General features: G+C 41.2%; 1 protein-coding gene and 2 long non-coding RNA genes across 4 annotated transcripts in view; 1 reads left to right on the top strand and 2 right to left on the bottom strand.

Moving 5' to 3' along the window:
- Positions 1 to 23,198, bottom strand: part of LOC138981296 (G protein-coupled receptor kinase 5-like) — a 65,399-nt gene that overhangs the window by 17,212 nt on the left and 24,989 nt on the right. For both annotated transcript variants that reach the window (XM_070354159.1, XM_070354160.1), the window contains exons 10-12: positions 16,122 to 16,211; positions 15,343 to 15,431; positions 9,059 to 9,178 (exon numbers count right to left, since the gene is read on the bottom strand). In XM_070354159.1, the coding sequence (XP_070210260.1) occupies positions 9,059 to 9,178; positions 15,343 to 15,431; positions 16,122 to 16,211 (299 nt within the window). The remainder of the gene's footprint in view (positions 1 to 9,058; positions 9,179 to 15,342; positions 15,432 to 16,121; positions 16,212 to 23,198) is intronic.
- LOC138981298 (uncharacterized) lies at positions 956 to 3,077 on the bottom strand. The gene is made up of 2 exons (XR_011460605.1): positions 2,883 to 3,077; positions 956 to 2,329 (listed from the first exon to the last, which is right to left on the bottom strand). It is a non-coding gene; the product is annotated as an uncharacterized lncRNA (long non-coding RNA).
- LOC138981299 (uncharacterized) lies at positions 3,160 to 5,303 on the top strand. Its single transcript, XR_011460606.1, has 3 exons — positions 3,160 to 3,317; positions 3,862 to 3,959; positions 4,668 to 5,303. It is a non-coding gene; the product is annotated as an uncharacterized lncRNA (long non-coding RNA).

Below are 23,198 nucleotides of genomic sequence, written 5' to 3'. Positions count from 1 at the left end.
TATCGGTCCGATATCGACCCGATATCGACCCGATATAGAGAATTGGTATCGGCCTCATATCAGATCCCGATATCGGCGCGATATCAAATCCCGATGTCAGATTGCAAATTGGGTTGATACCGGGTCGATATCGGATTACGACATTGGTCCGATATCGGTCCGATATCGGTACGATATAGAGAATCGATATCGGCTTAATATCGGATCCCGATATCAGATCCCGATATCAGATTGCAAATCGGGTCGATATCGGACCGATATTGGATTACGACATCGGACCAATATCGGTCCGATATCGGTCCGATATCGACCCGATATAGAGAATCGGTATCGGCCTCATATCAGATCCCAATATCGGCGCGATATCAAATCCCGATGTCAGATTGCAAATTGGGTTGATACCGGGTCGATATCGGATTACGACATTGGTCCGATATCGGTCCGATATCGGTACGATATAGAGAATCGATATCGGCTTAATATCGGATCCCGATATCAGATCCCGATATCAGATTGCAAATCGGGTCGATATCATTTTGATATCGGATCCCGATATCGGACCGATATCGGATCCCGATATCGGACCAATATCGGATTGCAAATCGGGACGATATCGGGTCGATATCGGATTCCGACATTGAACTAATATTGGTCCGATATCGGTACGATATAGAGAATTGATATCGGCCTAACATCGGGAACCAATAATGGACCGATATCGGGAACCGATAAGGGTGGTGCCCTTCTATGGTGCCCTGGTGGTGCCCTTCCGTCAATTCCTTTAAGTTTCAGCTTTGCAACCATACTTCCCCCGGAACCTGAAAACTTTGGTTTCTTGGAAGCTGCCCGCAGAGTCGATGAAGCAAAACCAGCGAATAGTTGGCATTAATTATCTGATCATCTTTGAACCTCTGACTTTACTTCTTGACTAATGAAAACATGCTTCATGCTTGGCAATTGCTTTCGCACTTGTTCGTCTTTGACCTGCACTAAAACTTGCTGTAATCCGTAAATATTAGATTTCTGGCCCAAGAACAGAAGAAAATTTAAAAGGAGACAGAAATGATAAGATGAAGTAGTTGATAAACATTGTCACACAAGTACAAATGAAAGTGAGTCAAAGGCAGAATGAGAATAATTTAATAACTAACTGTATCATTGAAAACACATAAGTTACCAATGCAACATAAACAAATTACAACTATCAATTAAAATTCAACAGTTAATACAATTAATAACTGACCTTGTGATAAGATAACTCATCCACTGAAATGTCATCCACTCTGCTGCCAAAGGACGGGCTTGAACCCATGACTCACAGCACTGCAGAGCAGACCACTAACCAATGGGTCCCCACCGAATAATTATGGAGTGTCACGATTCATGTGACCCATCAAAGTCAAAGTATTTAATTCCATAAGGCGATAGCCCCCTTGGAATAGGGAAATAACAATAACTTCACAAAACGCATGAATCAAATGAACACAAAGGAGACGAGAAAATCGTCGCAAACGGATAACCAGTTATGAAATCAATTATAACTAAATAAGTCTTTCGATTTGCAACAAACAACGGACTGGTCACGCAACGGTTCTGTCCAGTCATGATAATCAAAACAAATGATTGTTACGCTCCAATTCTTCACAAGGATGGAGAACGGGAAATGTTCAGACCATCTCTTTTATCCTCACGGTGCTTTCCTCGCTCATCCTCTGTAACATATCAGCTAGGTTAGACCATTGATGTTCTTTGTCTCCGTCATATCTGGCATCGTCTGTCACCTTCCGCCTATTAGCGTCACTCGCAACAACATCACTCCGCACCATACAGCCTGAATCTGACACTGTCAGCTGCGATTGAAAGTTGGAGACACACAACGTAGCACCACCGACGCACTTTTTCATGGCCGCCTTTGTCGAACTTCAAAAACGCAGTATCGCCATTGTTCAGTCGCCACAACAGTCGGTATTGAACGATGTCAGCCCATTCTCCGACATAATTGCACATAGCATTTGTTCCAAAACAGTAGGCCTAGGGAATCCTTGCAGAGGCATTATATCATATATATGTAGAGGCATTATATCATGTAGAGGCAAAATAACACAAAATGAAGAGAGAGTGAATCCGAGAGGCGTGTTCCTTGCTGGCTGTCAGCACATTAGCACTAATTTTATTTACCATCTTCATCTTAGTCCTCGTCCTCGTTTTCTGTGTTGATCTTCGACATCCTCCCACCATGTAGACGATCCGACAATCCTGTCAACCACTTCGCAAGCACCTGTTCGAATTGCTTGTTGTCGGTTTGAATATGGCGCTTCCTCACGGCCAGCTGCAGTAAAAAGATTAACCGTTATGAGTATGACGCAACAAGATGATCATATAAAATGTTGACATTGTATGAACATGTTTGTGCTTTCATAAGGAGACATGCTGTCTGCAAAACCTCCCTCACCTTTCATTTGTTCTTCACCATTTCTTCCATCACTGGCAGATTTATTTGTCTACATTCAATGTGTGTGTGTGTGTGTGTGTGTGTGTGTGTGTGTGTGTGTGTGTGTGTGTGTGTGTGTGTAGACAGGTATTTTTATAAATCTGAAAGAATAAAAACTGTTTATTATGCACAACAGAACCATAAAAGGATTCTTAGTTAAAATCACCATTTTATTTTTACAACAACAATAAAGAAAATCAGCAACCACCTGAACACACACAGTGACACAAACACACACAGTGACACAAACACACACAGTGACACACACACACACACACCTAAGAAACAAACACACTTTTTAGTCTCATATATTCCAAGAGAAAAAATACATCCAGTCTCAATAATTAGCAAAACTATCTTCCAACGAATCCAAGTTATAGGCGATACTCACTCAACGTTTTACGTGATGCATGATGATCGACTGTTTGGAACACTCTTGAAACCAGTCCAGTTCTGTCTTCCTCCTTCTGTCTTAGTATTGGACTGTCCAGTCAGGATCGTTTCTGATGTTGTATAACATAGTGCTCTAGCAACTGCCAGTTTTCAATCTTCCCAACGCATTTCGCCATTTGTTTACTCAGTAACTGCCGGACAAGTAATTCTGAGTGACCTCCCGTCGGGCCGCCAAGGGACATTACTCTCGGACTTTTCTCTGTCGAATCGAACTCAAGAAAGTTTCTACTGTATTTTTACCGTTTTTAACACTCCTGCAACTTCAAAGCCAGTGTGTCTGCTGATATAAGATAACATGCTGCACTTCAGCATATATCAGGACTACACAATACAGATCTTATGACGCTGAGCGAATGGCAAATGGAACTTTCAGGTAATGTTACTTCACTGTGTGACTTGTGTTGTAAATAATCATATTCATAAGTTCAGAATCCGTTGGCATTGTGATTGTTGACTTATTTTTGATAAGAGTCACCAATATCAAAGCAATATCATGCATAACGATTGGAAAGGTGAATTTATCTCTCTTTCTCTTTCTTTCCTGCCTTCTGTCTTTCTAGTTTCTTGCTCTGTCTGTCTTTCTCAGTTTCAGTCTCTCTGTCTGTTAACTTCTCTCTCCCTGTCTGTCTATCTGTCTGTCTGTCTCTCTGTCTCTGTCTCTGTCTGTCTCTCTCTCTCTCTCTCTCTCTCTCACTGATATTTTATTTCTCTCTGTCAATCTGATAATTGCCACACATTTTCACACATTTGTTCAATCTCACAGCTTCTGGTCTAATCCATTACTGTACAGTAACATTTATAAGAGATCTCAGAGAGTTATTTTCGAAAATCGTCTTTTCAAAGACACTTAAAACAAGTTTTGATTGACCACTGTTCTCTACTGTAATGCAACTCACACATCAATGCTTTCATTGCAGGGTGGGAGGAATTACCATGAGGATACCAGAAAGCATTCACAGGGATGTAAACTACAAGTTACAACCCTGACAAGTGACATTCTGGCTTTTGAGGCCAAGTAAGTGTGTGTGTGTGTGTGTGTGTGTGTGTGTGTGTGTGTGTGTGTGTGTGTGTGTGTGTATGTGTGTGTGTGTGTGTGTTTGCAGGTAAAATCCACGTTAACGCTTGATGAATGTTCCAGCAGTCATATTATATTTATAACTGAAAATCATTTATGAGAGAAGGCAGTGTTGTTGTCAGGCTTCGGTCTGGGGTCATTAATACATGCTTATGACGCATTGTTCTAAATCTTGGCTGGTCGACCATCACATCAATTTCGACATAAAGAACTATAACAGGTCTTCTGACAGAACAATTTGTTGTAGCCGGGACATCTGGACCTATACATATTTTTAGTCCAGGTCCAACTGACATATTATTATCTTACTCTTACTCAGTCTTAGTCTTGGAAAAAACTTTGGGAAGGTGTTCTGTGTGTGTTGGGGGGAGGGGGGGGGGTTGTTATCCATGCCAGGCAGCATTGACTAAGAGCATTTCATTCAAACACAGAAGAATGCTATCAAAGTTAGCATATATATATATACACACAAGTAAATTCAACAAATATTGGCATAATGCAAAGACAATGTAAACCTTATTTACCTTCAGTTCTATATTTAGTAAAGAGCATTAACAAAGAAGACATAATTATAGTGTTTACACTGAAGTTCTCAAATCACACTGAATTCTTTATGTTTTAAGATTGTTGCATTCTCTGTCTTTGCAGGTGTCATAGCATTTGGAGCAGATCTTCAAAGTCTCCTATTGCAGACATGCCATCGTCTGCACTGGTTGTATCAACAACTTTTTCCAAGGCTGGTGCTGCAGATTTAACAAGTATAATATATCGTCTGCTGCAAACTCAACATTAACAACTTCTCTGTCTGCTCCTGCTTCGAATTCAACAATTCTTGTTGTCTGGTGCTGCTGCAAAGTGAATGACTTCTTCGTTTGCTGCTGCAGGTTTAACAAGTATATCGTCTGCTGCAAATTCAACAACTTCTTTGTCTGCAGATGACGCTACAAATTCAACAACTTCTGTGTCTGCTCCTGCTTCAAATTCAACAATTCTTTTTATCTGCTGCTGCAAAGTGAATGACTTCTTCCTCTGCTGGTGGTGTTGCAAATAACCTCATCTTTCCTTGTGTCTCTGGCATCATTCGGATACATGTACAAGATACTTAGCTGTGCGAAGACTATTTTTTTTAAACCCAAAAGATGGAATAGAATTGGTAAATTTCTAGGTACAGAACCTAAAAGTGGGATACATGTATCCAAACTCACTTCCAGAAACTTTAGAACTGATTCAACTTCCGACATTTTTATCATGGTTTTATCGTGTGTGTTTTTTTAAATGTACAGTATATATCATGAAAATGATGAATAAATGTTTAGAACATATTCTCACAACATATTTCTAATGGTTTTATTTATTTGTCTTTTGTTTTGTTTCATGTTAGCATGCACACTTCTAGCTTCTTCTTCTTCTTCTGGATTCGTGGGATGAAACTCCCACGTACACTCGTGTTTTTGCACGAGTGGAATTTTACGTGTATGACCGTTTTTATCCCGCCATTAAGGCAGCCATACGCCGCTTTCGGAGGAAGCATGCTGGGTATTTTTGTGTTTCTATAACCCACCGAACTCTGACATGGATTACAGGATCTTTTCCGTGCGCACTTGGTCTTGTGAGATATCCGGTCAAATATGATATAGGACTTCTTGAATTTAAGTACATATATAACATTACAACATCAGCAGACACAAACGACTAAGCTAAATTATCTTCAAATAAGAATAAAATTAAAAAACCAACCCAAAATAAAAATAAAATATTACTAATAAAATGCCTAATTATATTTTTTGTGTGGTTCTTTTTATGTTTGCACTCAACATAAAAAACACACGTTTGAATAACTTGAATCTAACCATTATATTGTGCTTTTTATTTGGTAAAATTGACATTAGCCGTAAACGAAAATTAACTTTAATTTAACTTTATATTATGGTTTTGTTTTAATGAACGTTAATTTAATGTTAATTTAACGTTAAATTAACGTAAAAAGTGAACGTTTATCTCATGAGCAAACTTGGAATCCAATATCGGACCGATATCGGGCAGATATGGGATATCTTGGTCTGAGGGGAAAAAAAATTCTAATAAAAAGTTTAATTATAGTTTTATTTTGGTTCTTTGTATCGGACCTATATCCAATATTGGCCCAATGTCGTAATCCTATATCGACCCGATTTGAAATCCGATATCGGTCCAATATCGGGATCCGATATCGACCCGATATCGTATCCCGATATCGGTCCGATATCGGTCCGATATCGGGGTGCTGGCTGGATATCTCGGACCAAGATATCCGATATCTGCCTGATATCGGTCGGATATTGGATTCCAAGTTTGCTCATCGGATTAACGTTAAATTAACGTCAACTTTATTGGCCCAATGTCGGAATCCAATATCGGTCCGATATCGACCCGATATCGTATCCGATATTGGTCTGATATCGGGCCAATATTGGTGTGATGGATGGGATTGTATTGGCGATGATGTGAAAACTTGGAATCCAATATCGGACCGATATCAGAATATCTTGGTCTGAGGAAAAAATAAAAAATCGCAATAAAAAGTTTAATTATAGTTTTATTTTGGTTCTTTTTATTTTCACACTCAACGTAAAAAAACACATGTTTAAATAATGTGAATCTAACCATTATATTATGCTTTTTATTTGGTAAAACTGACATTAGCCTTAAACATAAAATTAACTTTAATTTAACGTTATATCCGATATCGGTCCGATATCGGTCCGATATCGGATTCCAAGTTTGCTCATCAGATTAACATTAAATTAATGTTAACTTAATTAACGTAAAAAGTTAACATTAATTTAATGTTAATCTGCTGAGCAAACTTGGAATCCGATATCGGTCCGATATCGGTCCGATATCGGATTCCAAGTTTGCTCATCAGATTAACATTAAATTAATGTTAACTTAATTAACGTAAAAAGTTAACATTAATTTAATGTTAATCTGATGAGCAAACTTGGAATCCGATATCGGACCGATATCGGATTCCAAGTTTGCTCATCAGATTATCATTAAATTAATGTTAACTTAATTAACGTAAAAAGTTAACATTAATTTAACGTTAATCTGATGAGCAAACTTGGAATCCAATATCGGACCGATATCGGACCGATATCGGATATCTTGGTCCGAGATATCCGGTCAAATCCGATATCGGACCGATATCGACCCGATATCGTGTGCTGACTGGGAAGTAATTGTGTGGGTGTGACTGTGTTATATATTTAAGCTTTATAAAGACAGTGATCGAGTGGAACAACTTGAGCGAAGCCACCGTCACCTTGACCACGCCCAGCGCCTTCTCATCGGCGTTAGGGGGGCAGAAACCAGTGTGAGAGCCTCAGTAGTTTTTATCCAGTTTTTAACATTGTAACATAGCATTTTTTAACTGTGCTTGAAAAGCCTACATTCTAGGGCAAACGGACTAAAGCCGCAAGTACAGCAGCAAGAAGACCAGCTGGAGTTGTACACTATATCCACCTTGTGTACAGTGAACTTTTAAGACTCTTTTAGATGCGCACACCCAAAAAAACGTCACGTTGATAGTCGTCGTCGGCTTCTGTGGCGCACCCGCCAACCACCAACCCAGGCGGGATATCTAGATCCAGATCCAGCTTAAACTTAAAGTGATCTGGAGAGACTGGACTGTGATTTTTCCTGGTCAGTGGACAGTGGTAGTTGTGTGAGTGCGTTTTACAGTAGTTATATGTATTCATTAATGCTAAATCAGATGTGTTTTATGAATACAAAATAAATGTTGAGTATTTACCAGCTGGTCTTTCTTCTTTTTTATGTCGTGCGAGGGAATTGCGAGTCTTGCGTGTGAACTCAGGTTTGCGTGTGTTCATTTTTTGGGAGTGTGTAAGGGATTGTTGCCCTGATTACAGTTTTTAATCATATTAGTACAGGTTGGCCTTGGAAGGGGTTGACAGGTCTGAAATGTATTCCCATTACCATTGTTGGTTGTAGGGGAGCGAGATGTTACTCAGAAATATCAACTACACCTGGCCTGCTTTGTGAGGGTGGTGCCCACCCTCGCTGCCTTCGCATTTCCCGGCCCTGAATAGGATCAGGTACCAATTTCCAGCTGGGTGGATTGGAGGGCTTGTAAACATGGGCCTTTGTACACATCCTGTGTTGGGGGTCACACCCAATCCGCCAGCGTGAGAGGCATGTACTACCACTAGGCCATTCTGACTCCCTAATCTGTCAAAAAGGTAAGCTAAATGCCAGTAACATATGTTTCATAGTTAACACAACACTAGGCCATTCTGACTCCCTAATCTGTGAAAAGGTAAGCTAAATGCCAGTAACATATGTTTCATAGTTAACACAACTTGCACTATCTTAAGCAGAAGAACAATTGCATTATCTTATTTTCAAATCAAGTGACGTTTTGCATCTTGACATGAAAACACTCATTTAGTTATTCCAAGAACACTTCTTGAAGAAGGTGGCCAAGTCGACAGCAATTTGTGATTCAATCAGCACTAATTGCAACAATAACAACTGGACAAACCACATGAAGAACTTGTTCATCCTTCCAACTTTGAAACTCCCCTGTAACCTCTCAAAGCAGCTAATTCTTTCCCTCATAAAAAAATGGACCCATTGTTAGAGTATAATTTCTTCATGTTACGGTCTTCTCTCACAATAACAATGACCAAAGAACAAGCAAAACAGAAGAAACATACAGGGTTGGGACTGGGATAGAAATAAAATCAAAACTTGACTTAATGTAAAAAATAAAAAATAAAAAAGCTTACTGCCCCCTTCATGAGAAGCCCCCTGAAGGTGAGAACATTCTATGGTTTGGACATCAAAATCCATCTATTTCACATGTTTAAGACTGACAAAAGCAGCATCTTTATGAGGCTCCACACACAAATCCCATTGCTGAAGCTGAACCGATTCTTGGAAGTAAAATTTCTCTTCTCTTACCACTCACAACGACAAACAAACATTAAACAAGGTCAAGAAAACAAACACATTGAGAGGGGAAGAGTCAGACGTACTGCTTGACAGATTTGTCGACAGTCCTCTACGAACTTGGAAGAGTAGACTTCTTGGTCTTCTTTCACCCGCCGATCCACTTCCTCCCGCTTCACTTTTTCTTTCCGTGCTCTGAACGGGGCCTGAAACAACAGCACATCAACATGTATACAATCACTGCAAACTCACACCAGCTGTCCGTCCACGCCGAGTCGCTCCAAACGGGGCTCAAAGCAACAGTACATCAGACTACAATCACTGCAAACTCACACAAGCTGTCTTTCCATGCTGAGTCGCTCCAAACGGGGCCTAAAGCAACAGTACATCAGAATACAATCACTGCAAACTCGGCGGGGATGTAGCTCAGTCGGTAGCGCGCTGGATTTGTATCCAGTTGGCCGCTGTCAGCGTGAGTTCGTCCCCACGTTCGGCGAGAGATTTATTTCTCAGAGTCAACTTTGTGTGCAGACTCTCCTCGGTGTCCGAACACCCCCGTGTGTACACGCAAGCACAAGACCAAGTGCGCACGAAAAAGATCCTGTAATCCATGTCAGAGTTCGGTGGGTTATAGAAACACGAAAATACCCAGCATGCTTCCTCCGAAAGCAGCGTATGGCTGCCTAAATGGCGGGGTAAAAACGGTCATACACGTAAAAGCCGTGGGAGTTTCAGCCCATGAACGAACAAACAAACAACTGCAAACTCACACAAGCTATTTTTCCGTGCTCTGAACGGGAAACTATAGTACATCAAACATTGTCTTGATTCCTGGTTACTCTAAAAACTTGACTAAATGTAAAACCAAGTCAGAAGGATGGAAAGAATGATTCTTGATTTCTGGTTACTCTAAAAACTTGACTAAATGTAAAACCAAGTGAGAAGGATGGAAAGAATGATTCTTGATTCCTGGTTACTCTAAAAACTTGACTAAATGTAAAACCAAGTCAGAAGGATGGAAAGAATGATTCTTGATTCCTGGTTACTCTAAAGACTTGACTAAATGTAAAACCAAGTTAGAAGGATGGAAAGAATGATTCTTGATTCCTGGTTACTCTAAAAACTTGACTAAATGTAAAACCAAGTCAGAAGGATGGAAAGAATGATTCTTGATTCCTGGTTACTCTAAAAACTTGACTAAATGTAAAACCAAGTCAGAAGGATGGAAAGAATGATTCTTGATTCCTGGTTACTCTAAAGACTTGACTAAATGTAAAACCAAGTCAGAAGGATGGAAAGAATGATTCTTGATTCCTGGTTACTCTAAACACTTGACTAAATGTAAAACCAAGTTAGAAGGATGGAAGGAATGATTCTTGATTCCTGGTTACTCTAAAGACTTGACTAAATGTAAAACCAAGTCAGAAGGATGGAAAGAATGATTCTTGATTCCTGGTTACTCTAAAGACTTGACTAAATGTAAAACCAAGTCAGAAGGATGGAAAGAATGATTCTTGATTCCTGGTTACTCTAAAGACTTGACTAAATGTAAAACCAAGTCAGAAGGATGGAAAGAATGATTCTTGATTCCTGGTTACTCTAAAGACTTGACTAAATGTAAAACCAAGTCAGAAGGATGGAAAGAATGATTCTTGATTCCTGGTTACTCTAAAAACTTGACTAAATGTAAAACCAAGTTAGAAGGATGGAAAGAATGATTCTTGATTCCTGGTTACTCTAAAAACTTGACTAAATGTAAAACCAAGTTAGAAGGATGGAAAGAATGATTCTTGATTCCTGGTTACTCTAAAGACTTGACTAAATGTAAAACCAAGTCAGAAGGATGGAAAGAATGATTCTTGATTCCTGGTTACTCTAAACACTTGACTAAATGTAAAACCAAGTGAGAAGGATGGAAAGAATGATTCTTGATTCCTGGTTACTCTAAAGACTTGACTAAATGTAAAACCAAGTCAGAAGGATGGAAAGAATGATTCTTGATTCCTGGTTACTCTAAAGACTTGACTAAATGTAAAACCAAGTTAGAAGGATGGAAAGAATGATTCTTGATTCCTGGTTACTCTAAAGACTTGACTAAATGTAAAACCAAGTCAGAAGGATGGAAAGAATGATTCTTGATTCCTGGTTACTCTAAAAGCTTGACTAAATGTAAAACCAAGTCAGAAGGATGGAAAGAATGATTCTTGATTCCTGGTTACTCTAAAGACTTGACTAAATGTAAAACCAAGTTAGAAGGATGGAAAGAATGATTCTTGATTCCTGGTTACTCTAAAGACTTGACTAAATGTAAAACCAAGTCAGAAGGATGGAAGGAATGATTCTTGATTCCTGGTTACTCTAAAGACTTGACTAAATGTAAAACCAAGTCAGAAGGATGGAAAGAATGATTCTTGATTCCTGGTTACTCTAAAGACTTGACTAAATGTAAAACCAAGTCAGAAGGATGGAAAGAATGATTCTTGATTCCTGGTTACTCTAAACACTTGACTAAATGTAAAACCAAGTGAGAAGGATGGAAAGAATGATTCTTGATTCCTGGTTACTCTAAAGACTTGACTAAATGTAAAACCAAGTCAGAAGGATGGAAAGAATGATTCTTGATTCCTGGTTACTCTAAACACTTGACTAAATGTAAAACCAAGTCAGAAGGATGGAAAGAATGATTCTTGATTCCTGGTTACTCTAAAAACTTGACTAAATGTAAAACCAAGTTAGAAGGATGGAAAGAATGATTCTTGATTCCTGGTTACTCTAAACACTTGACTAAATGTAAAACCAAGTCAGAAGGATGGAAAGAATGATTCTTGATTCCTGGTTACTCTAAAGACTTGACTAAATGTAAAACCAAGTCAGAAGGATGGAAAGAATGATTCTTGATTCCTGGTTACTCTAAAAACTTGACTAAATGTAAAACCAAGTCAGAAGGATGGAAAGAATGATTCTTGATTCCTGGTCACTCTAAAGACTTGACTAAATGTAAAACCAAGTCAGAAGGATGGAAAGAATGATTCTTGATTCCTGGTTACTCTAAAAACTTGACTAAATGTAAAACCAAGTCAGAAGGATGGAAAGAATGATTCTTGATTCCTGGTTACTCTAAAAACTTGACTAAATGTAAAACCAAGTCAGAAGGATGGAAAGAATGATTCTTGATTCCTGGTTACTCTAAACACTTGACTAAATGTAAAACCAAGTCAGAAGGATGGAAAGAATGATTCTTGATTCCTGGTTACTCTAAAGACTTGACTAAATGTAAAACCAAGTCAGAAGGATGGAAAGAATGATTCTTGATTCCTGGTTACTCTAAAAACTTGACTAAATGTAAAACCAAGTCAGAAGGATGGAAAGAATGATTCTTGATTCCTGGTTACTCTAAACACTTGACTAAATGTAAAACCAAGTCAGAAGGATGGAAAGAATGATTCTTGATTCCTGGTTACTCTAAAAACTTGACTAAATGTAAAACCAAGTCAGAAGGATGGAAAGAATGATTCTTGATTCCTGGTTACTCTAAAGACTTGACTAAATGTAAAACCAAGTCAGAAGGATGGAAAGAATGATTCTTGATTCCTGGTTACTCTAAAGACTTGACTAAATGTAAAACCAAGTCAGAAGGATGGAAAGAATGATTCTTGATTCCTGGTTACTCTAAAAACTTGACTAAATGTAAAACCAAGTCAGAAGGATGGAAAGAATGATTCTTGATTCCTGGTTACTCTAAACACTTGACTAAATGTAAAACCAAGTCAGAAGGATGGAAAGAATGATTCTTGATTCCTGGTTACTCTAAAGACTTGACTAAATGTAAAACCAAGTCAGAAGGATGGAAAGAATGATTCTTGATTCCTGGTTACTCTAAAAACTTGACTAAATGTAAAACCAAGTTAGAAGGATGGAAAGAATGATTCTTGATTCCTGGTTACTCTAAAGACTTGACTAAATGTAAAACCAAGTCAGAAGGATGGAAAGAATGATTCTTGATTCCTGGTTACTCTAAAGACTTGACTAAATGTAAAACCAAGTCAGAAGGATGGAAAGAATGATTCTTGATTCCTGGTTACTCTAAAGACTTGACTAAATGTAAAACCAAGTCAGAAGGATGGAAAGAATGATTCTTGATTCCTGGTTACTCTAAAGACTTGACTAAATGTAAAACCAAGTCAGAAGGATGGAAAGAATGATTCTTGATTCCTGGTTACTCTAAACACTTGACTAAATGTAAAACCAAGTGAGAAGGATGGAAAGAATGATTCTTGATTCCTGGTTACTCTAAACACTTGACTAAATGTAAAACCAAGTCAGAAGGATGGAAAGAATGATTCTTGATTCCTGGTTACTCTAAAGACTTGACTAAATGTAAAACCAAGTCAGAAGGATGGAAAGAATGATTCTTGATTCCTGGTTACTCTAAACACTTGACTAAATGTAAAACCAAGTGAGAAGGATGGAAAGAATGATTCTTGATTCCTGGTTACTCTAAACACTTGACTAAATGTAAAACCAAGTCAGAAGGATGGAAAGAATGATTCTTGATTCCTGGTTACTCTAAAGACTTGACTAAATGTAAAACCAAGTCAGAAGGATGGAAAGAATGATTCTTGATTCCTGGTTACTCTAAAGACTTGACTAAATGTAAAACCAAGTCAGAAGGATGGAAAGAATGATTCTTGATTCCTGGTTACTCTAAAGACTTGACTAAATGTAAAACCAAGTCAGAAGGATGGAAAGAATGATTCTTGATTCCTGGTTACTCTAAAGACTTGACTAAATGTAAAACCAAGTCAGAAGGATGGAAAGAATGATTCTTGATTCCTGGTTACTCTAAAGACTTGACTAAATGTAAAACCAAGTCAGAAGGATGGAAAGAATGATTCTTGATTCCTGGTTACTCTAAAAACTTGACTAAATGTAAAACCAAGTCAGAAGGATGGAAAGAATGATTCTTGATTCCTGGTTACTCTAAAGACTTGACTAAATGTAAAACCAAGTCAGAAGGATGGAAAGAATGATTCTTGATTCCTGGTTACTCTAAAGACTTGACTAAATTGTAAAACCAAGTCAGAAGGATGGAAAGAATGATTCTTGATTCCTGGTTACTCTAAAGACTTGACTAAATGTAAAACCAAGTTAGAAGGATGGAAAGAATGATTCTTGATTCCTGGTTACTCTAAAGACTTGACTAAATGTAAAACCAAGTCAGAAGGATGGAAAGAATGATTCTTGATTCCTGGTTACTCTAAAGACTTGACTAAATGTAAAACCAAGTCAGAAGGATGGAAAGAATGATTCTTGATTCCTGGTTACTCTAAAGACTTGACTAAATGTAAAACCAAGTCAGAAGGATGGAAAGAATGATTCTTGATTCCTGGTTACTCTAAAGACTTGACTAAATGTAAAACCAAGTCAGAAGGATGGAAAGAATGATTCTTGATTCCTGGTTACTCTAAAGACTTGACTAAATGTAAAACCAAGTCAGAAGGATGGAAAGAATGATTCTTGATTCCTGGTTACTCTAAAGACTTGACTAAATGTAAAACCAAGTCAGAAGGATGGAAAGAATGATTCTTGATTCCTGGTTACTCTAAAGACTTGACTAAATGTAAAACCAAGTCAGAAGGATGGAAAGAATGATTCTTGATTCCTGGTTACTCTAAAGACTTGACTAAATGTAAAACCAAGTCAGAAGGATGGAAAGAATGATTCTTGATTCCTGGTTACTCTAAAGACTTGACTAAATGTAAAACCAAGACAGAAGGATGGAAAGAATGATTCTTGATTCCTGGTTACTCTAAAGACTTGACTAAATGTAAAACCAAGTCAGAAGGATGGAAAGAATGATTCTTGATTCCTGGTTACTCTAAAGATTTGACTAAATGTAAAACCAAGTCAGAAGGATGGAAAGAATGATTCTTGATTCCTGGTTACTCTAAAGACTTGACTAAATGTAAAACCAAGTCAGAAGGATGGAAAGAATGATTCTTGATTCCTGGTTACTCTAAAGACTTGACTAAATGTAAAACCAAGTCAGAAGGATGGAAAGAATGATTCTTGATTCCTGGTTACTCTAAAGACTTGACTAAATGTAAAACCAAGTCAGAAGGATGGAAAGAATGATTCTTGATTCCTGGTTACTCTAAAAACTTGACTAAATGTAAAACCAAGTTAGAAGGATGGAAAGAATGATTCTTGATTCCTGGTTACTCTAAAAACTTGACTAAATGTAAAACCAAGTTAGAAGGATGGAAAGAATGATTCTTGATTGAGCAACGTCAGCAGTCAATCTGTTTGGGATTTTTGTTTGAAAAAACAAATCACAGTGAATGAAAGTGTAGAAAGAAGAGAATCTGACCTTGCCCTCGATCATTTCATAAATAATGCATCCCAGGCCCCACCAGTCAGGGCTGAATGTGTAGCGCTCGTTTTTCACCACCTCTGGAGCTGAAACAAAATAAAAATAAAAATATTTATAATGTGGAAAAGAATAGCTGTTTAGAACAAAACAAAAAGATGGCGTTCAAACCAAACAGACAAACCAGAAACAAAATTATGGACGTTCCACAAACAAGATTATTCATAAAAGTGTAATCCATATTGTGACAAAATTTAAACAATCTAATCAGACATGGCCATTTGGTTGTGCAGGAAATTGTGAAGACGAACTGAAGTTGACGCTTAGTTGAGTAATCCAATTACAACTAAAAAAGACTTTTGTCAAATACTAGGGGACTGCCTCATATCTTGTTTCAACCAAAACAAGTTAATAAAATTTTAAACAATACTAAAACAAAAACAAAATCAAGCTCAGACAAATCTATGCAAGAGACTGTAAAATTGCAGCCTGATAGTGATACTGAACGCTTTGCCAAAACACGTCTGAAGTTGCAACGTGTCTGATCCATCCAAGAAAAGCAAACTCTTACCCATGTATCCAACAGTCGCAAGGAGTCTGATCAAAGAAAAGCAAACTCTTACCCATGTATCCTACAGTTCCAACCAGTCTGATCCAAGAAAAGCAAACTCTTACCCATGTATCCACCAGTCGCAAGGAGTCTGATCAAAGAAAAGCAAACTCTTACCCATGTATCCAACAGTTGCAAGGAGTCTGATCAAAGAAAAGCAAACTCTTACCCATGTATCCAACAGTTCCAACTCGGCCTCTGATGGTCTCCCCTGATGGTATTTCCACTGCCAAGCCTAAATCTGATATTCTAACATGTCCTGAAATCACAAAACATACATGTTACAATCAGGGGTGGCACCGAGCAAGGAGTGAAAAAGCTTGCCATGTTACTGGGGTGTGCCCCCCTCCCCAGAAGACCCCTGAAGCCCAGAATATAATACAACAATTTGAACATCAAAAATGGGCTATTTGCTACGTTTCAGGTTGACAGAAAAGGCATGTTAGTCAATACAGATACACTAACAATACCATCCCTGTAGAACGAAACTGCGTGAGCTTCAATACTTCTAAACCCAGCATCTTTCAACAGGAAAAGGTGATCTGAGTTTCCATTCCGGACACATGAACAGACAATGCATTGGTTCATTCAGCAACAAGAAAATCAAACTGACTACAAGTCCCTTTTTCGTTCCTTATTTGTCAGTACTCTTCTCAATATTGCATGGTTAAAACTGGAGGCCTTAGTCTAATACAGTGGTAGTGGTACCTGCAATGAGAGGCCCCTCTGATGAGTGAACATCTCCCATGAAAGGACACCTTCTGGAGTCCCTTTGTCTATTATCCTGACCAAAATATACCTGTCATGACAGGTCACCAGCAGTGAAGGGACACTTTAAGCTGGCCCTAAGCTTGTCCTTTTATCACAGGTACCACTGTTGACGTATTCTGGAAATAGCTCTGTTGGGTATGTATGGCTTGTAAAAGAGTTAATACTCTTGCTTTCATTGAGGCAAACTGTCCCACTAGAATCATTCTACACGTGGCAAGGCAGGCCAACTGTCCCACTAGAATCATTCTACACGTGGCAAGGCAAACTGTCCCACTAGAATCATTCTACACCTGGCAAGGCCAACTGTCCCACTAGAATCATTCTACACGTGGCAAGGCAAACTGTCCCACTAGAATCATTCTACACGTGGCAAGGCAGGCCAACTGTCCCACTAGAATCATTCTACACGTGGCAAGGCAGGCCAACTGTCCCACTAGAATCATTCTACACGTGGCAAGGCAGGCCAACTGTCCCACTAGAATCATTCTACATGTGGCAAGGCAGGCAAACTGTCCCACTAGAATCATTCTACACGTGGCAAGGCAGGCCAACTGTCCCACTAGAATCATTCTACACGTGGCAAGGCAGCATGTGTGGAGACACAACCCTCACTAGTGACTGGCCTATATCACGTTGGGAACTTTGCCTCCATAAAAGCAAGAGTATTGTCAGAGTTATTTCCAACTGTCATCTGTAACGAGCACATAGAGAACTTTTTAACTCTTACCTATGCCCCTCTCTCTCCCCCCCCCCCCCCTCCAAACAGAATCAAAAATTTTAATAATAAATTTTCATTTGATTAATATACTTACCCGAATCACATATATGCATTGACCTAGTCTGAGATGCTTATCGTCTGAAAAAATCGCTTGCCGTCAAATTAAGGGAAGCAACCCTTTTAGAAAAACACTGACCCAGTGTCAGTTGGTTAGTCTACGTGGGTTGTCCCCCTTGCCGTAGGTGGCGCTATCGCCAACATCCCGCGTACTTTCTTTTCTTTCTTTATTTGGTGTTTAACGTCATTTTCAACCGTTCAAGGATATAGCGACGGGGAAAGGGGGGGGGGGGGGGGGGATGGGATAGGGCCACTTGTCAATTGTTTCTTGTTTACAAAAGCACTAATCAAAAATTTGCTCCAGGGGCTTGCAACATAGTGCAATATATGACCTTACTGGGAGAATGCAAGTTTCCAGTACGAAGGACTTAACATTTCTTACATACTGCTTGACTAAAATCTTTGCAAACATTGACTATATTCTATACAAGAAACACTTAAAAAGGGTAAAAGGAGAAACAGAATCCGTTAGTCGCCTCTTACAACATGCTGGGGAGCATCGGGTAAATTCTTCCCCCTAACCCGCGACATCCCGCGTAATCACACGTGGACATATCATACGACTTTAAAATATACATAGAAACTATAGTGCGGGGATGGTAGGGAGGGAATTACCTATGTGATTCGGGTAAGTATATTAATCAAATGAAAATTTATTATTAAAATTTTCGATTAAATGACATATTCTTACTCCGAATCACATATATACAGATAGCAAAAACCTGGTGGAGGGAACCTATAACATACCTTAGGCCCCTAGTTTTGGTGTTCACTGAAATGAACCGTAGCTTTTGATTCTTAGCTTTAATGGGCTGTGTACGCCGAAGGTCAAGGTCAAGAGCTCTAACCGGGCAGTTAACCATATCAGGGTCATCTGCTGCTAGGATCTGGCTAATCGGTCTGATAGACAGGACCGGTGAAGGCTGATCTGGTCTCTGTTTTTTTTGGCCCGGAAGCCAGGGCGAAACCTGAGAGAAATAGAGCCATCAGCCTCGTTAGTGATATCTTCCGGGCGACCGGAAATAACATGAACCTCGCTGCCTCTACGTGCAGTAGCAAGCAACAGGAGAGTCAAATTGGTCAGACTTGCTGTTTGCAACGGCCCAAAGTCAGGAGAACGCAAAAATTCAAGGACCAAGAACAGGTCCATTAGGGGACTGGAGTGCGGTCTCGGGCTTCATTCAGAGCAGCGCCCTTGATGACACCCGAAATAACTCCACCATTGATGGAGCGACCAATCTGCTTCAAAGTAGAAGAGATTGAAGAACGTCTCACCTTGAGAGAGGCAGCAGAACTGCCTTGTGAAGAAAGGAAAGCCAGATGATTGGCTACATGAATTGAACACGGAGAGACCGCGTTCAAGCCTTCCTCCTGACACCATTTGGACCATGCCTTTCAATGAGAAGCATACACAGAAGAGGTGGATGCTCTGTGAGCCTTCTGCACCAAGTCAAGTCCGTGGCACCAGATCGTCTCAACGCTGTCCGAACAACCTCCACACGTGAAGGTTGAGCAACTGAGGCTCTTCGTGCTGAATCCCCGTTCTTGGCTGGACCAACTCTCCTTTTGTCAGAGCAAGAGGAATAGGTGGCCCGTGCGCCAGTCGAAGCAGGTCCGGAAACCATACCTGAGCTGGCCAAAGCGGGGAGCGCTGTGCGTGAAGGTCCATTCTGACTGAAGGACGCGATCTGAACGACTGAGAGCGTCTGCCAGAGTGTTGAGACTCCCGGCCAGGTACTTTGCCGTGAGCGAGATCTGATGTTGTTTGAACCAAATCAACACTTCGCAAGTCCTGTTCGAAAGTCCTGTTCGAAAGCGAGGGCGACCGGGAGCCGCCCTGCTTGTTCACGTAGGCTGCCACTGTCGTATTGTCTGTAAACAGACGGACGTGCTTGCCTTGGAGAACCGGGATAAACTGCAATAGTGCGAAAGCCACTGCCTCCAGCTCTAGCAGATTGATATGCCAGAGCTTCTGGAGTGGTGCCCACTGGCCTGAAGCTGTGAGGAGGGCCGTGTGAGCACCCCATCACGACAGAGACGCATCTGTGAAAAGGTCTATGTTGGGAGGAGGAAATATGATCGGAACACCCCGACAGATCCATTCTGATTCCATCCACTGAAGAGTCGTGGCGTGGAACCAGTTCTGGAGAGGGATTAGAGCGGTCCAGTTGTTGACAGGGAAGTCCACAAGAGATTTCAGAACTAGCTGACAAACCCTCTTGTGTACTCTCCCCAGAGGAACCATTGACTCCATCTGGCCGAGAATAGAGGTCAGTGAACAAATGGTTGCTCGCTGGTTCGCCAAAGTGGAGCTGATTGATGCTTGTAGTTTGTCCACTCTCTACTGAGATGGACGAACACACCAAGCGATCGTATCGAACGTCATGCCCAGATACGTGAATATCTGAGATGGCGTGAGATGTGCTGTTGATCGAGAAACCCAAGATGTGAGCCTCTTTAACAACAGCCAGAGGGTGCTGAGAGCAAGCTGCCTCGTTCTGGTTCAAGATGAGCCAGTCGTCGAGAAAGGCTCGAAGCGGAACACCCCGTGAGCTCACTCGGGCGCTAAAAGTATGCATCCGTAAGGTCTATGGAGGTAACCCAGTCTCCCGATCAGAGGGCCTCTGACCGAGGCTGGCGTCTCCATTTTGAATGGAATCACTCTCAGGAAGTATTGAGAAGTGAAAGATCCAGAACAGGATGCCAAGCTCCTGAAGCTTTGGGGACTGCAAAAAGCCGACCCTAAAACCCCAGAGAGCTGTGGTCTAGGACCTCCTCCACCGCTCCCTTGCGAAGCAAGGCTGTGATTTCCGTCTGAAGTACGGATTTCGCTTCCTGGCTGAAGGGAGGCCTGAAACATGGTGAGTCTTCTGCTGTTAAAGTTTCGGCTTCGCACCCTGAAGTGAGAAGTTCGTAAACTCCCTATCTCTGTTCTCTTGAATCTCTTTCTTACGAGCATCTAACGCCAGATGACCAAGAAGAGACCCTTCAACGAACGGTGACGACCTGAGAGCCGACAGCGTAGCTTCGTCAGAGAACTGAGAATTAGCCAGAAGCAAGTCACGTCTGCTAAGTAAGGAAAGTGCGTACAGCTGTGCCCCGATCTTCATCTGCTCCGCATTGACCAAAGCCAATGTTGAGAGTAGAGTAGTAATGTCCTCAGGATCTTGTTCTTTACTGAGAGTAAAAGGAACAAGGGAATCCGTTAGTGTGCGAGACAGTGCACGCATGATTGTCTCGGACACTGAAGCCAGCTCTAACGATAAACGACTCGATTCCTTCAGAGAGGAAAGGGTAGCATCGTTGTATGAGAACGCCCGAATTCTCGCCCACCGGCTTGGTAAGAAGAGGAGCAAGTTCTGAAAGGACCGGAAGTGGTGCCTGGGAAGTGCAAACGATGCTATAACGTGCGAGAATGCCGAGGCAAGGGCAGCTTCTTATAGATCATAGGCGTGAACGACACCGCCTGCTGTTGTGACGCTAACCACGGCTCCGCTGATGGCGGAGCTTGAGCATGAGCCAACAGCAGAGGAACAGGCAACTGTGCTATACCACTGCCCGCAGGGAGGGTTTAGCCACCAGTTGAGCCATGTGAAAAACCTCCAAAGGATATTCTTCAAACTGGAAGTATTGAGAATAATCCTTTGCTGCCTGAAAATCATCGGCCCGCCAAAGGCAGAGGGTGTAGATGATGACGCGCCTTCGGGAAAGTACCGCGATGTGATTTCTGCCGCAAGTTCGATGGCGTCTCGAAGCTTGAACGGAAAAGTGGTACGTGCGGACTCATCTGTTGTTGACTGCAAGTCAAGAACAGAAGCAGAGTCACTAATCCCCAGAGAAGGCGGCCCAAAGGGAGCTTGACAGGGCATAGAATGTCCGTAATCAGTGTTCCCAGACACAGCAGTGCAGTCGGCGGGGGAAGGTACGAAGAAGCAGCAACTTCGTGTTGTGTGTCATCAACCGGAAGTGAAAAGCCACCGAAGGAGATTTTTCAAACCGGAAGTATTGAGAATCATCCTTTGCTGCCTGAAAATCATCGGCCGCCGAAGGCGGGACAAAGGCAGATGGTGTCGATAATGATGCGCCTTCAGAGAAACACCGCGATGTGACTTCCGCTGCAAGCTCGATAGCCTCTCGAAGCTTGGACGGAAAGGCGGTACGTATGGACTCATCTGCAAGTCAAACACGGAAGCAGAGTCACTAAGTCCCAAAGAAGGCGGCCCAGACGAAGCTTGACAGGGCATAGCATGTCCGTAGTCAGCGTTCCCTGACACAGCAGTGCAGTTGGCATACCGAAAATGGTAGGCTGTACTGACTGCATGTTATCTTGTACCAGACCTTGCCGTAGCAGAGAGGAGTGGTACGAAGATGCAGCGACTTCCGGAATTGCGGAAGTCACTATGGCCGAAGCCGGACGTGACAATCGCTGCTTGGACTGTGGCCGGAAGCCATGGCCGAGGGCCAGTCCATGTTCCTATCCATCTGCGAAGCGCACGCAATCGACTGATGAAGTAGGAACACACATACCTTGCATGGAATGACCATGCATTGACCGAGTCTCCGAAGGGACATGCATATCCGAACCACGTCGGTTAAGAGGTTGGAACGGTAGAGGCCGGTCAAGAAGAGACCCTTCCCCGAAGGCAGGTCTGAACCAGAAGAATGTGACATCATCGCCGAGCCAAACCGGAAGCGCCGGTGGACGAGGCGGAAGCAGCACCACTGCCGACCGTAGCAGAAGGAAAGGTCAGCGACGCCATTGAAGTTCTGCCCCCCACAGAAGGGTGAAGGCAGGAGACGCTGGGTGGAGAAGAATTCTTCTCTGAAGCCACCATGGAACAAATTTCTGGAAGCAAAGATGCAAGTAACGATGCCACCAGAGAAGAATGATTTGGTGGCACAATGGCCGGTTGCAAAAAGGCCTGATTCAAAATGGCCTGAGAATGAGACTGAGTTGCTAACACAACACTAGAATCTCCCGGTGGAGAAATACAACCAGAGAAAATGGTATTGTTATCATTATTAGAAAGATGAACAAGTGCTTCCGCCGGCTTCTATTCTTTGCTTTAGAAGAACCTTTGCTAGGAGTGCTCATGACCTTGAGCCTCGACCGGTCGCCCTTATCAGGGTCAGCCATTGCTGAATGAAACAAGAAGAGCAAACGCTCGATCGAGTCACTTTCGCAGTTCTGAATATTATATGAGGCATCAGATGGACAGGAAGAAATTGCTATTCACAACACAATGAGTCACGTTCACATAAAATTTGAGCCCGGTCACTTTTATAGTTTCCGAGAAAAGCCCAACGTTAAGTTGTGTGTTGCCGAACAGAAAAGGCTAGTTATCTCCCTTGTTTTTCTGATAACGTTCGTAAAAGGCTACAGATGTAAATACTTTGATGTAAAGAATAATCCTACAAAGTTTCAATCACATCCGATGAACTTTGTCAAAGATATAAAATGTCTAATTTTTCCTTTGACGCTGACCTGTGACCTTGAAAAAGGTCAAAGGTCAACGAAACCATCGTTAAAGTGTAGAGGTCATTGGAGGTCACGACTAAACAAAATATGAGCCCGATCGCTTTGATAGTTTCCGAGAAAAGTCCAACGTTAAGGTGGTGTCTACGGACGGCCGGCCGGAC

The sequence above is a fragment of the Littorina saxatilis genome, linkage group LG12 (assembly GCF_037325665.1).
Source record: "Littorina saxatilis isolate snail1 linkage group LG12, US_GU_Lsax_2.0, whole genome shotgun sequence".
Taxonomy (NCBI): domain Eukaryota; kingdom Metazoa; phylum Mollusca; class Gastropoda; order Littorinimorpha; family Littorinidae; genus Littorina; species Littorina saxatilis.
Note: the sequence above shows the minus strand (reverse complement) of the source record. Positions and strands in the feature narration are given on the sequence as shown.